The sequence below is a fragment of the Varanus komodoensis genome, unplaced genomic scaffold (assembly GCF_004798865.1).
Source record: "Varanus komodoensis strain SLA01 unplaced genomic scaffold, ASM479886v1 scaffold103, whole genome shotgun sequence".
NCBI lineage: Eukaryota > Metazoa > Chordata > Lepidosauria > Squamata > Varanidae > Varanus > Varanus komodoensis.
Window position 1 is genome coordinate 341,804 of NW_025335283.1, and position 13,698 is coordinate 355,501.

A 13,698-nucleotide genomic window follows, 5' to 3' on the forward strand; every position below is an offset into this window, starting at 1 on the left:
TTGAGGCCCCACTGGTGCGGGTGTTCAAGGATAGGCTGGGCGTCCACATGGTGGGCATGTCGTGAGCGGAGCCTGCTGGAGCCGGGGTCAGACTAGATGGCCGGGAGGCCCCTTCTGACTCGCTCTGTTTCTGTGTTTCTATGAGCCCCTGCCCAGTGCTGGCCCCACAGTCACTCCTCTGTCCGCAGGGCCACACCCCACGTGGAGTGCGTTGCACTGGCTCCTAGTGCAGGAGTCAAAGTCAGGGCTGGACTCTGCATTTCCCTTCCACTGCCCGGACCTTAGTAGCCTATTATTAATGTTATTAATTTGTTTGACCTGAGAAAATTTTTGCATGATGTAAGATGGTATAAAGCTTCTTGAACTCCCCTAGCTGGAGCAGAAAGGCAAGGTAACAAGCTGAACAGACAGATGGATCCGAGTGTGCTTGGATTTTTTTGCTGACTCCTCTTATTCCCTTGCTTTCTGTTTTCACATTTCTGGCGCCTTTCAACGAACAGCACAAGCTGGAAGGCGCTCTCTTGGCCCTCGGCCAGTTCCAGCACGCGTTGGCTGAGCTGGTGGCATGGCTGACCCACACGGAGGAGCTGCTGGGGGCCCAGCGGCCCATTGGGGGTGACCCCAAGGTCATCGAGGTGGAGCTGGCGAAGCACCACGTGAGTGCAAAGCAACCGGCTCGCGGATCCCTCTGCAGGCAGTCCCGCTTGGCGGCAGAATGCCGGCCTCGCTGCGCCCCTTCCCGGCCTCTCCGTTTGCACCGCTCGGAAGGGTCTGTGCCCTGCAGGCCTAACAGGGCGAGGCTGGTCCGGGAAGGCACCCTGCTGCCCGCAGATTCTGGCCTGACCCCAGGCTGGGCAGCCTGAGATCGCCTTTGGCTGCCAGCCGCCTGGAGAGCCGGGCCTTCAGTGGCACCGCACTCCGTCCCTGATCCGTCGAGCGGAAACGCTGCCCCAGGGATCCCCGCCTCTCCCTGCTGTGCCGTGGCAGCCGGGCCGACCCGGCTTGACAGTGCTGCCTGGGAGCATCATGGAAGCGGCACGGATGGGTTAGCCCACCTGTGGCAGGGCTTGCGTGGGCCAGGGTGCCCTCTGGGACCCTTCCTAGGGCGTGCCACCGACCCTTCCCGAGCAGCGGCTGCGGGCCTGCCCGGATGGCATCCCCTCATGCTCCACTTTGGTTCTGCACCCGAAGCCAGCACGAGGCAGATGCATTGGCCGCCCCAAAGCCCTCCCCGCCATCCAGTAAATGCCACGGAGAGTGCGGGAGACCTGAAGCCTGACCTGCCCCTTTGCTCCCTTCCCAACGCCCTGCCAGGTGCTGAAAAATGACGTGCTGGCCCACCAAGCCACAGTGGAAACCGTGAACAAAGCCGGCAACGACCTCCTGGAGTCCAGCGCTGGGGATGATGCGAGCAGCCTCCGGAAACGGCTGGAGATGATGAATTCGTGTTGGGAGTCCGTGCTGCAGAAGACGGAGGAGCGGGAGCAGCAGCTGCAGATGACCCTTCAGCAGGTAGGTGCCGCAGTTCCCGCGCGGGTGCCTCCCTCCCTCCCTCCCTCCCAGCTCTGGAAGCTGCTTGCTTCCGTATGTTCTGGTCAACCCAGGTGGTTCTTCCCGGGACGCTCTCAGCTGCTGCGGCTCCTCCAGAGCTCGCTCTTCCCAGGGACTTCGCTCCCTGTCTTCCAGAAGAGCAGCAAAGCCCTTGTGGTTCTTGTGGCCAAGGCAAAGCTGGAGAAGGGCCCCTGGAAGGGCCTGGCTTGGATGGTGTACTTTTGCTTGAGGGGTGTGCGTGTGTTTGTTTGCATGACCACTTCCAAACAGGGCTGTTTGTTCTTCTGATTCTGAGATCCTGGTACCTCACTCGGAGGCATCGGGAAGGATGGGGCTGCCGTTTTAGAAATCCAGTCTATGAATGGCTGCTCTGTGCACCGCTTGGCCTCCCATGCGTTTTGCATGCCTTTCCAGGCTCAGGGCTTCCATGGTGAAATAGAAGACTTCCTTCTTTGGCTTACAAGGATGGAGAACCAGCTGTCGGCCTCCAAGCCGACAGGTGGGCTGCCAGAAACTGCTCGCGAGCAACTGAATGCCCATATGGTAAGTTGTGGCCATTCAATCAATCCCCAGGTTAACCAGGCAAGCTGCCCCTTAACGTAGTAGGAGAAGTCACTCTGTGGACGTGGGACATCAGAGATGCAGAAGGGAAAGCTTGCAGGAAAAAAGATGGGGCAGAAGGCTGGGTGAGCCACAGTTTGCCCTGCAGTGCATTGTGGGAGCCCGCTTGAGGTCACGTTGGCCATGGCAGCACCTGCGGTCGGCAGTCCAGGGCCACTTCACACGATGAGGGCTGCACAAGGGTCTGGTGAGGGAGAAAGATGCGTGCATTTGGCAGGGGAAAGTGTCCGTACGTAGTGGTGCCTCGGCTCGCGAACGCCTGGGGTCATGACCCAATCGGGTCACGAACAAAAATTTCATGACAATTTTGACTTGGGTCACGAACTCCGCATTGGGTGGCGACCAAGATCGTGGCCACCCCCCCCCCCGCCCGAGTGGGGAGATGGCCACAATCGCAGTTGCGTTCGTGCAGGGAAGGCATGCGTGATCACGGGCGCGCTCCTGCAGGAACGACGGGCACGGAACAGCACAGCCGTGATCACGCACGTCTTCCCTGCACGAGCGCAACTGTGACCATGGCTATCCCCCCACTCGGGGGGCCGGGGGAGATGACCGAGATTGTGCCTGTCCTTCCTGCAGGAGTGTGCCCGTGCCAGGATTTCTTTGAGAAACACCACCCCAGCATAACTTTGACAAACAGTGTTGAATCTGACGAAGGATAAGGTGGTCTCATTTCCAGAGGGTTGTGCAGCGCAGGAAAAAACAAGTGACTGTAGGCAGGTTTTTCATCAAAATTGACCCTGCAGCTGTGGAGGGGGACTCTCCCTCAAAACAGTAACCTCCCCCCCCACCCCCGCCTAGGTTAGTGTTCTCCACCGCGCTGCACAATACTTCGTTACTTTGCTGTTCTTTGTCACTTGGTTTCAAATTTTTCTGATTTTTAAAAAAACAGTTACAGAACGGAATAACCTTATTCACATTGAATCTTATGGGGAAATTTGACTTGGGTCACAACCAATTTGGGTCACAAGCAGAGTTGTGGAATGGATTAAGTTCGTGAGCCAAGGTACCACCGTATCTGAGAATGTAAAAGCCCAGAAACGAAACGTTTGGGGGAAGCGTGGGGGAAAGCGCTTTTCCTCTTCAAATATTTCTCTGTTTCTTCTCATCTCTGCTTATATACACTTTAAGATAGGAAGACTCTGGGAAGCGCAACTGGCAGAAAGTTCCCGGAGCCGGGCTCAGGTGGCAAGAGGCGCAGGCCCCCTGGCAAGGCAGGCCCTGCGCGGTGCCCCTCATGCCCTCACCCGTGTCTTGCAGGAGCTCTATGCCCAGTTCAAAGCCAGGGAGGAGGCCTATGGCCAGCTGCTGGCGAAGGGGAGGCTGATGCTTCTGAGCCGAGACGACTCTGGATCTGGGTCAAAAACAGAGCAAAGCGTGGCTCTTCTGGAGCAGAAGTGGGGCCTCGTCAGCACGAAGATGGAGGAGCGAAAGGTAGTGTGTGGGGCGAGTGCCAACCAGCACGTTACGATGCTGGTGCAGACCAGCCCGGGGGGGGGGGGGCATTTGACTTCCCTCGCCAGGCGGGAGGCGCCGGGGTCAGTGGTGGGCATGCCCAGGTGCGCCTGCTCCCGGGAGGAGCGCCCGTGCCTTCTGGCACTCCGATTTCAGAGGGTCACAGTTGGAGCCGGAGTGGCACTAAGGGAAAGGGCAGTGGGTGGCGTGGCAGGGTGTGTCACAGGTTGAGGGAAGGGGTGGGGACTGGCTGACCCGGAGCAGAAATGGGACGCAGGCTCGTCCGAGTCCCGCCTCGGAAAGGGGGAGGAGCCTCTGCGGAGGGCCCGCTCCCTCGCCCAAGCAGCCAGAGCCGCCCTCCCTCGGCCTGGGGCAGAGGCTCCCGGCCGTGGCACAGGGCTGCTGGGCACTGCCTCCCTGGGCAGAGGGATGCTTTGCCTGGGAGCCCCCGCACGGAGCAGGGGGCTGGGCCCTCCAGCCCCTCCCAGCTCAGCTCGTCTGCTTCCACATTGCCCCGCAGGCAGAGCCACCTTCCGGCTTGGCAGCAGCAGAAGCCCAAGCCCCGCTGGTGGAGGGGGGGGCGCGGTGGCAGGCGTGGGTCCTCCCCGAGGGCCCGGCAGCCCCCACGGAAGCAGGCGTGCCGCCCCAGAGGCCCGGGCGTGCATTCAGCTGGGGGGCCAGCGGGCGTGGGCTCCGTGGCAGGGTGGCAGGCATCCAGGCACGCTGCAGGCAGAGGAGTTGCCTGGCGTGTGGAAGCACACGGCGGGGTCTGGCCAAGGTGTCTTGCTGCTCTGCCTGCGGGTTGGCAGCGTCTCCATCCGATCCGTCCGAAGGAGGAGCAGCTGCTGCCGCCCAGCATGAGGAGGCCGGCCGGCCGGCCGGCAGTGCAGCTGGCCTATCCAGGTTGCTGAAGTCAGTGGGAAGGTCCTTGCCTCACTGAACAAAGACAGCTCCGTGTTTCCAGCCTTGGGCGCCCTTGATAACTTTTCTAGTCAGAACATTTGGCAGAAGGATGTAGACGGTGTGGGGAGGGCACTGAATGCCCAGTCACAAAGTGACGTGCAAACCCCTTCGTGCTGTTGCTTCGTGCTGGTGAATGCACGCCTGGCTCCCCGTGAGAGAGGAGATCCTAGGCATGCACACACATCCACTCGCGTACCCCAGTCGGCTGTAGAGAGTTATTTAGAGGAAAAACGTGCATGTGTGTCCATTAGGATTTCAGGCCTCAAATGCAGAGTTTGTGGCCGTGACTTGGCCAGACTTTGAGCCTGCTGCCCGTTCCCATCACATGAGGCCACTTAATGGCAGTCTGTGGAGGGCAACCAAGCTACTTCGGGGTCCTTGTCAGAAAGGAGAAGAGCCAGGCTTTAAGTAGGCCAGTCCAGACATTCCACGGCTGAAGGCCTGGATTTGTCACACACATCTGTGCGGAGGCACCTTTACAAGTGGGTGCAGCTAGGCCAGGCCGCAGCAGCGAATCTGCCGCTTTCCAGAGTGAGCCTGAATGGCACACGTTTCCAAACCCGTGCTGCTTTTTTCACTTTTGCATCACACTTTTACGGATGGATGATGGCAGGGCCCTTGCTGAAGGGAGAAGCTTGTTTTGAGGGCTTTGCTTTTCATCCAGCTGCCTCAAAATTCTGTTCTCCGCAAACTACAAGGGTCAGTCAGCAATTCTGTGCATGTACAATGGACAGTTTCATTCCCCCACGCCCCCCCCCATTGTTTTTTGTTCACGGAAAAACTGGCTCCAGAAGGGCTGGGACAGGGTGAATTCCCCACTGAAAGAGTCACCTGTTAATACCCAAGTCATGTTCTTTGCCTGAATGGAGAATGCCCAGTCTGGAGAAAGGGTCACATTCACTCAACAATAACCATCGTTGTCTGAGAAGCCAAAAACCGTGAGCTTTGGCGAGTCTTTCTTTCTTTCAGCCTTTCTTTCTCCCTCCTCTGCTTTCTTCCCCTCGTTTAAAATTCAGTCCAAGTTGGAAGAGGCGCTCAGCTTGGCAGCCGAGTTCCAGAATTCCCTGCAGGACTTCATCAACTGGCTCACCCTTGCCGAGCAGGGCCTGAACGTGGCCCCTCAGCCCAGCCTCATCCTCAGCACGGTGCTCGCACAGATCGAGGACCACAAGGTAAGGGCAGCCCACACCCTGTGCCCTCCCCCGCGTGAGCGAGCGAGGGGGCAGGTCACCTGGCTTGTGCACTGGAGCCGGGGAAGGTTGCTTAAATATGCGAAGTGTGTCTCTGGCAATGCAGGTTTATAGTTTTCACAAGGACTTCGCATCCGATTGTCAAAATAGCAGCTGCGTAATGTACACAGCGCCTTCTGCCCGCACAGAGCAGGGCTATCTCTTCTTCAGCACAAACGTGTGTGCAAGCGCACACCCCGTACACAGTCCCGGTCCAGCCATGGGCCTCTTGCCGTACCCCTTAGTGTGCAGGAGTGCATTCCTGGCACAGCAGCCCTGTGAAGTGGGCTGGGACTACTCTCTTGCAGCACAGCGGGAAGCGGGAGACTGCGTGCACGGCCACCTGTGACGGCGGAGGGGCTTCCCTGTGGCCCTCTTGCCGCTGAAGCAGTCGGGTGCTCACTTTCTTAGTGCACCCCGGGGTGCCCCAGCCCTCCCATTAAAAACACTGCAGGTGCAAAGGAGTCTCCAAATGTTCAGGTTCAGGACCCATCTCTGACTTGTGCTGCGTCTTTCGGGCAGTTACTTGCCTGCCGCCACGGCCCCCATTTTGTGGTGGTGCTCAGGACAGCGCCTCCAATTGGTAGATGTGCCCACAGCCCCAAAGTATCAGCTGCCCCACCCTGCAAAAACTGCACCTCTTTTCTCTGCGCTCCGTGGCATCTGAGAAACTGCAAGGAGCTACCGGGGCTTCTCCTTTCCCATCCCAGGTATTTGCTAATGAAGTGAATGCCCACCGGGACCAGATTATTGGCCTGGACCAAAGCGGGAGCCAGCTGAAATTCCTCAGCCAGAAGCAGGACGTGGTCCTGATAAAGAACCTCCTGCTCAGCGTGCAGTCCCGCTGGGAGAAGGTGGTCCAGAGGTCGGTGGAGAGGGGGCGGGCCCTGGATGATGCCAGGAAGCGAGCAAAGCAGGTAAGAGCCTGTCATTGGAGGGAAGTGCCACCTGGGGGCTGCTCAGCAGGAGCAAGGAAGCCAACCCAAGAGCACAGAGACGTTGGGTTCCCACTGGCTTCCCTTGGGGACGGGGCAGGGAGCGTTTCAGAAAACAGGCGGTCAAACTGTAAGCACACCTTGTGTCCTCCTTTATCACTGTAGTTCCATGAAGCTTGGAAAAAGTTGGTTGACTGGTTGGAAGACGCTGAAAATCATCTGGATTCTGAGCTGGAAATTTCCAATGATCCTGACAAGATCAAACTGCAGCTCTCAAAACACAAGGTTGGGGTTCAGTCGCGAAGCCCAGTGGCTGCTGGGGTGGGGCTGGGTGTGCAAGCTGTGTTCATTCGGTGGGTCCCTCAGCGATGCCTGCGCAGGCCACTCAGCCTGATCGTGGGGACTCCTGCAAAGGGCGCGGGCCGGGCGGTGCTCGTCTGCCCTGCCAGGGAAGGCTGCATCCCAGTTTCTTGAGTTTGCACTTGAGTTTGCTCAGGAGTAGCACACGTGGCCCATGGAGCTCTGGATCAGCCCATCCAAACTGAAGGCAGCCTGTTAATGGCATGGAGTGCAACACATTTCATAGTTTTGGTCCTTCATGGAAAAGAATCTGCTAAGCAAGAGACGTTCTTTGACAAGCAGAAATGACATGCTGTGTTCTGGAAGCCCTGAATTCACTTTCCCAAGTGGTTCTTGCGTAAAATGCAACCTTTGATGCTATTTATTTTTCAGAGAAGAAGTTAGCTATTTTAGGACTGCGGTGCATTACAGTGATTCATTCAAAATCCTAGATTAAATCTCTTCTAAATCGTTTCCACTTAAATAATATTCTGCATGTAATAACAACACCCCCATGCATCTCCCCACAATTTGTAAAGTACCAAAGGCGTATTTTCTGCATTGTGTCCCAGCCTTCACAGAGACTGAGTCTTGTAGGTCGGCTAGCCCAGCAGCCCCTCTCACCCAGGACTATCTACCTACCTAGCTGGTGCTGGAGAAACAAAGGCTCCAGCAGGAGGAAGCATTTCCTAGTCCTTTTGCCAGAGATCTTTCCAAAAGTATGGACAGCTGAGATTGGGACAAGAACCTGGGGTGTGTCATCTTACGCAGGGTGAAGCAGCAGGCACCTTGCGCCTGCGCCGGGTCTGTTGGGGCCAGGAGTGTCAGGGAACCCTTCGGAACTCTCCTTGAGGTGCCACCTCTTCCAAATTAACATTTGAAGGAGTTGTGGAAAAAAGAATGAAAATTGCACATCTGTGTGCACACATGTCCTTGTGAAATCCACTGGAAAGGTGAAACATGCATTGGAAAAGCTTTCCATGTCTTGTAAGAGTTGTAACTAAACTGGCTTTGTCCCCACCATTAACGTATTTTGTTTTTTGCTGGTTAACAACCACCAGGAGTTCCAGAAAACCCTGGGTGGCAAACAGCCTGTTTATGACACCACAATCCGGACGGGAAGAGCCCTGAAAGAGAAAGCCCAGTTCCCAGATGATGCCCAAAGCCTGGACCATCTGCTTGGAGAAGTCCGGGACAAATGGGACACCGTCTGTGGCAAGTCGGTGGAAAGGTGAGCGTGGAAGTACCCCCGAGGGCTTCTCGGTCATAGAAATCGGGGTGCAGAAGCCAGAGGCCGAGTGCCTGACTACGGGTGGGGGTGGGGGTGGGGGGGTCACCTGCAGATCCAGGCAAGGCAGCTTCTGCGCTGTGGACGCCGGGGCCTTTCTGCTCGCCGGCCTCCGTTCCTGCAGCAGCCAAGCACATGTCTGTGGGGCAGCCGGCCACTGCTGGCCGGAGCCACTCCCTGGCACTGGCTCGCTCAGTGTTCCCAGTGGGGCAGTGCACTGAACCACGGAGTGTGGCAAGAAGGTGGCCATGCTGAGGCCCCTCTCCGCTTTGGCCTTCGCAGGCAGCATAAGCTGGAAGAGGCGCTGCTCTTCTCTGGCCAGTTCATGGATGCGCTGCAGGCCCTGGTGGACTGGCTGTACAAGGTGGAGCCGCAGCTGGCCGAGGACCAGCCTGTCCACGGGGACCTGGATCTGGTCATGAACTTGATGGATGCCCACAAGGTGAGAGATCGGGTGGACCTTGTGCAGAGGCGAGCCTGGCAGCGTTCGGTGGGATGTCCCGATAAGCACCCCGAGGGATGCAGCCCCCCTCGAGGTGCTCGAGGAGCCCAGAGCCCCTCGGTGCGCATGCTCTGTGTGCCCCCAACAGGTTTTCCAGAAGGAGCTCGGCAAGCGCACGGGCACCGTGCAGGTCCTCAAGCGCTCTGGGCGGGAGCTCATCGAGAGCAGCCGCGATGACACCACGTGGGTGAAGGTGCAGCTGCAGGAGCTGAGCAACCGCTGGGACACCGTCTGCAGCATGTCTGTCCTGAAGCAAACCCGGCTGGAGCAGGCCTTGAAACAGGTGGGCGGCCAGGGGCCACGGGTTCCTTGCTAGCCCTCTGGCTGGGCGCATGCCACAGCCTAGCCCGCGGGCCATCACTGGCCCCCTCCCTCTGCCGCAAGGGTCACAGGGCGGGCACTGTTGGCTCCCTTATCCCTGGGTGGCCTTTAGTGGATGCCGCCCAAGTGCCGCCCCTGACGGCAGCCATTCGCTCTCCTGTCCAAAGGTGGCCGTTCGGACACCTTGTGGGAGCTGAGAACGCTTCCCCTGGCATCCCAGGGACATGTGCGCAGTATTGAGCGGGCATGGTTGGCAAGCAGAGGCCGAGTGCAGTGGCCCGTTCTGGCCCAGCCCCACTTGGCTGGTGCAGAGGGAGGACTCATGGGTGTGGTTTCCTTCTCTCCAGGCAGAAGACTTCCGGGCCGCCGTCCACTCGCTGCTGGAGTGGCTCTCTGAAGCGGAGCAAACCCTTCGCTTCCGGGGAGCTTTGCCCGATGACGCTGAGGCCCTCCAGTCACTGATTGATATACACAAGGTGGGTGGATGTCAGAAAGAGGCCAGAAGCAAAGGGGTGTTCAGATGACTGGGCTGGATGGCGGCAGCAGCACTGATGGGCCCTGTGTGTTGCCTTCTCAGGAGTTCATGAAGAAGGTCGAGGAGAAGAGACTGGATGTGAACTCAGCAGTAGGGATGGGGGAGGTCATCCTCGCCGTGTGCCACCCGGACTGCATCACCACCATCAAGCACTGGATTACCATCATCCGTGCTCGCTTTGAAGAAGTTAGTTTGCGGACCTTTGGTGCTTGTGCAGGGCGGGCGGGCGGGTGGGTAGACCTCTGCTGCCTTCCTGGCAGGTATGCCAGCCTTCAGGGACTTTGTTGTTGCTAGTTACAAAGTCGCACCTGACCCATCGCGACCCCATGGACAACATTCCTCCAGGCCTTGCTGTCCTCCACCATCCCCAGAGTCCACTCAAATGCACGCCGACTGCTTCCGTGACTCCATCCAGCCACCTCATTCTCTGCCATCCCCTTCTGCTTTTGCCATCTATTGTTCCCAGCATTAGGCTCTTCTCCAGGGAGGGCTTCCTTCTCATTAGGTGGCCAAAGAGTTTCATCTTCAGTATCTGGCCTTCTAAAGAGCAGTCAGGGTTGATCTCCTCTAGGACTGACCGGTTGGATCGCCTTGCGGTCCAAGGGACTCACAGGAGTCTTCTCCAGCACCACAATTCGAAAGTGTTTCGCATAATTTTTTTATTATTTTCTCTGCAATCTAGCATTAAAAATAACAGTTATTTCAGACATCGGATATACTGGGTTGACATCTTTCTCTTTTTAACAGTCAATAACCATATTCAGATCTACGCATAGTCCCGTTTCTCTAGCCGATAATAAAAAGAGTTCCAAATGTGGTAGAGATCTGCATCCTCCTCCTCCTTTAGAGACAAGGTCAATCTGTCCATTTCCACGCATTCCAAAATCCTTTTTAAGATCATTTCTTCAGTGAGTGTCTCTTCATTCCTCAAGTGGTGAGCAGATACAATCCTTGCCACAGTAATTACATGTAAAATCAAATATATAGCCTGTTTATCAAAGGCATCAAGAATAAAGTCTAATAAAAAAGAAATTTCAGGTTTAAATTTATGTTTACATTTCCAACATCTATTTGACATATTTAAGAACATTTTTGCTAATCTATTTGGCAATAGATACTATTTATAAAACATTTACATCTATCTATCTGTCTAACTATAAAACATTTATATAGGTTTTCTTTATATGAAGTTGCTAAGGTTACCTTGATATTTCTTTCCCACAGCTTTTGCCGTTTCTGTAGCTCAATATTATATCCAACATTTTGTGCCCATGTTATCATAGTTTCCTTAAGTTGTTCATCTTTCATTTTCATGCCCAAAAGGAAGTTATATGATCTTTTAATCATTTCTTCATCTGATTTTAAAATCATTTGATCAAATGTTGCTAACTCCTTATAAAATCATACATTCTATAGTCTACACATATCTCGATCGTATTTGAACTTTGTGCCACCAAGAAATGTCAATACCCTTGCAATATATAAGCTGCCATCCAGTTTGTAAATCATGCACCTCAAGATACAGAATTCCCTTAGAATTATCCATTCTCCCTCAGAAGTTTATGCCTTCGAACATAACTTGACTCCATAAACCAGGTTAAGCTCTTTATCAATCTCTTCCTTTTCCAAAGCAGGAGCATCTGCTGGCATAATGTTTATTAAATCACCTGGGTTTTAAGTTTTTGCCTCTGGTGTATTCTGAAATTTTAAATAATCCAACACCTTCTCCATCTCCAGTAAGGCAACTGAATCCCGTAATGACTTATTTGCTTGTGTTAATTGTTGCGTCTCTTTATCCATCTTTTCAGTTTTCTTATCAGTATCACCAGTCTTCTTTTCCACTTCTTGTATTTTTGGTTCATTTTGTTTTGTTTTATCTGCAAGTTGATTATTTATATCCAAGACATGACTATCCAGTTTATCCAATCTTTCCTTTTGTTCCGAAGCCAATTTTTGTATAGCATTTTGCATAGACTCTTTAGATGCTTACATAGACGTTAGAGATGCTTGCATTGCCAAAAGTGTCATTTGTAGGTCTTTTTGAAATTTTTCCAAATCCACAGTTTTTAATTAATGTGTTGGACTTTGCGAGGCAGACGCAGGTGCTGAGGATGATGGATGAATTTTTTTCATGATGAAAATGAAAGGTTTAATTGAGAAAATTTTTAAATAACCTGTTGTGGTACTAAATGGCCACTGGGTGGCAGCAAAAAAATCACAAAGAAAAAAAAATTTGGCAAGCGATGTACCTGTTGCAGGATGAAATGACCACAGTGTGGCAGCAAAAAGTTACTTGTTAGTATAACGAACACAAAAAGACCTTCAACTTTATGCAGGAACTGGAAAGATCAAATCGCCATGTCATGTCCAAAAGGGGCATACAGAAATGAAACAGGAAAAAAAACTTTTTCTACCAATTAATATACAGTAAGTTCAAATTTAATTATTTGCCCTTGGGGAGATTAAACATTAAAAAAAATACCTTTTTTCCCCAGTTTCACTTAATCTCTCCTAGATATGTCGCGGCTTGAGCTCCACGGGGGGAGTTTCCTCCCTTTGTCAAGAGGACCTTTATTTTTTTAATTCAGATTGATAATTATTTCACAGGTTCTTTCACAGGCAGTATTTTGACTGGTTTGATTGCTCAGCAGGTCCAATGTCCACTTTTAAACTTTTTTCTCCACTACCAAACCGACGCCGGCAGCTTGTGTGGGGGGGTGCACCCCTCTCTCTCCATTCACTGAGAATTCTCCCGATTTTCTCCTGACGAATGGAGGACCGGCCCCCCCCCCACCGCCTGCCAGAAGTGTGCTCGGGCGTCTAATCCCTGCCCCGACAGGGTTTGGATGGGCCTCCCAGGGCCCTCTGTAAAATGGATTTCAACGTGAAGTACAGGATTCCCGTTCTCCACAGCCATCTTGCCGCGACGTCAACCGGAAGTCCCCACAATTCGAAAATGTTAATTCTTCGGTGCTCAGCCTTTCTTACAATCTAACTCACACAGTCATATACTACAACTGGGAAAACCATAGCCCTGACCATATGCACTTTTGTTGGCAGGGTGATGTCTCTGCTTCTTAGTATGCTGTCTAGATTTGCCATAACTTTCCTCCCCAGGAGCAAGCGTCTTTTAATTTCTTGGCTGCAGTCCCCGTCTGCGGTGATCTTGGAGCCTAGGAAAATAAAATCTGTCACTACCTCCATTTCTTCCCCATCTATTTGCCTGGAAGTGAGAGGACCAGATGCCATGATCTTACTTTTCTTAATGTTGAGTTTCATGCCAACTTTTGCGCTCTCCTCCTTCACCCACATCAAGAGGCTCTTTAGTTCCTCTTCACTTTCTGCCATGAGAGTGGTATCATCTGCATATCTGAGGTTGATACTTCTCCTGGCAATCTTAATTCCAACTAGTGATTCATCTAGGCCTGCCTTTCTCATGATGTACTCTGCATATAAGTTAAATAGGCAGGACGACAGTATACAGCCTTGCTAAACTCTTTTCTCAATTTTGAACCAAACAGTCCAGTTCTCACTGTTGCTTCTTGACCCGCATATAGGTTCCTCAAGAAACAAACAAGATGGTCTGGTACTCCCATCTCTTTAAGAACTTGCCACAATTTGTAGTGATCCACACAATCAAAGGCTTTAGCATAGTCAATGAAGCAGAAGAAGATATTTTTCTGGAACTCCCTAGCTTTCCCCATGGTCCAGCGTATGTTGGCAATTTGATCTCTAGTTCCTCTGCATCTTCGGAATCCTGCCTGTACTTCTGGTAGTTCTCGGTCCACATACTCCTGGAGCCTAGCTTGTAGGATTTTGAGCATAACTTTGCTAGCATGTGAAATGAGTGCAATGGTGTGGTAGTTTGAACATTCTTTGGCATTACCCTTCTTTGGGATCGGAATGTAAACTGACCTTTTCCAATCCTGTGGCCACTGTTGAGTTTTCCAAATTTGCTA

The 13,698-nt window shown here is 53.4% G+C and overlaps 1 protein-coding gene across 17 annotated transcripts in view; it reads left to right on the top strand.

Annotated features, from left to right (window-relative positions):
- MACF1 (microtubule actin crosslinking factor 1) overlaps positions 1 to 13,698 on the top strand; it is a 291,688-nt gene that overhangs the window by 257,094 nt on the left and 20,896 nt on the right. For all 17 annotated transcript variants that reach the window (XM_044419421.1, XM_044419433.1, XM_044419435.1 and 14 more), the window contains 12 exons: positions 501 to 656; positions 1,315 to 1,512; positions 1,966 to 2,094; positions 3,433 to 3,606; positions 5,607 to 5,762; positions 6,530 to 6,736; positions 6,920 to 7,039; positions 8,155 to 8,324; positions 8,664 to 8,823; positions 8,972 to 9,166; positions 9,552 to 9,680; positions 9,782 to 9,925. In XM_044419421.1, the coding sequence (XP_044275356.1) occupies positions 501 to 656; positions 1,315 to 1,512; positions 1,966 to 2,094; positions 3,433 to 3,606; positions 5,607 to 5,762; positions 6,530 to 6,736; positions 6,920 to 7,039; positions 8,155 to 8,324; positions 8,664 to 8,823; positions 8,972 to 9,166; positions 9,552 to 9,680; positions 9,782 to 9,925 (1,938 nt within the window). The remainder of the gene's footprint in view (positions 1 to 500; positions 657 to 1,314; positions 1,513 to 1,965; positions 2,095 to 3,432; positions 3,607 to 5,606; positions 5,763 to 6,529; positions 6,737 to 6,919; positions 7,040 to 8,154; positions 8,325 to 8,663; positions 8,824 to 8,971; positions 9,167 to 9,551; positions 9,681 to 9,781; positions 9,926 to 13,698) is intronic.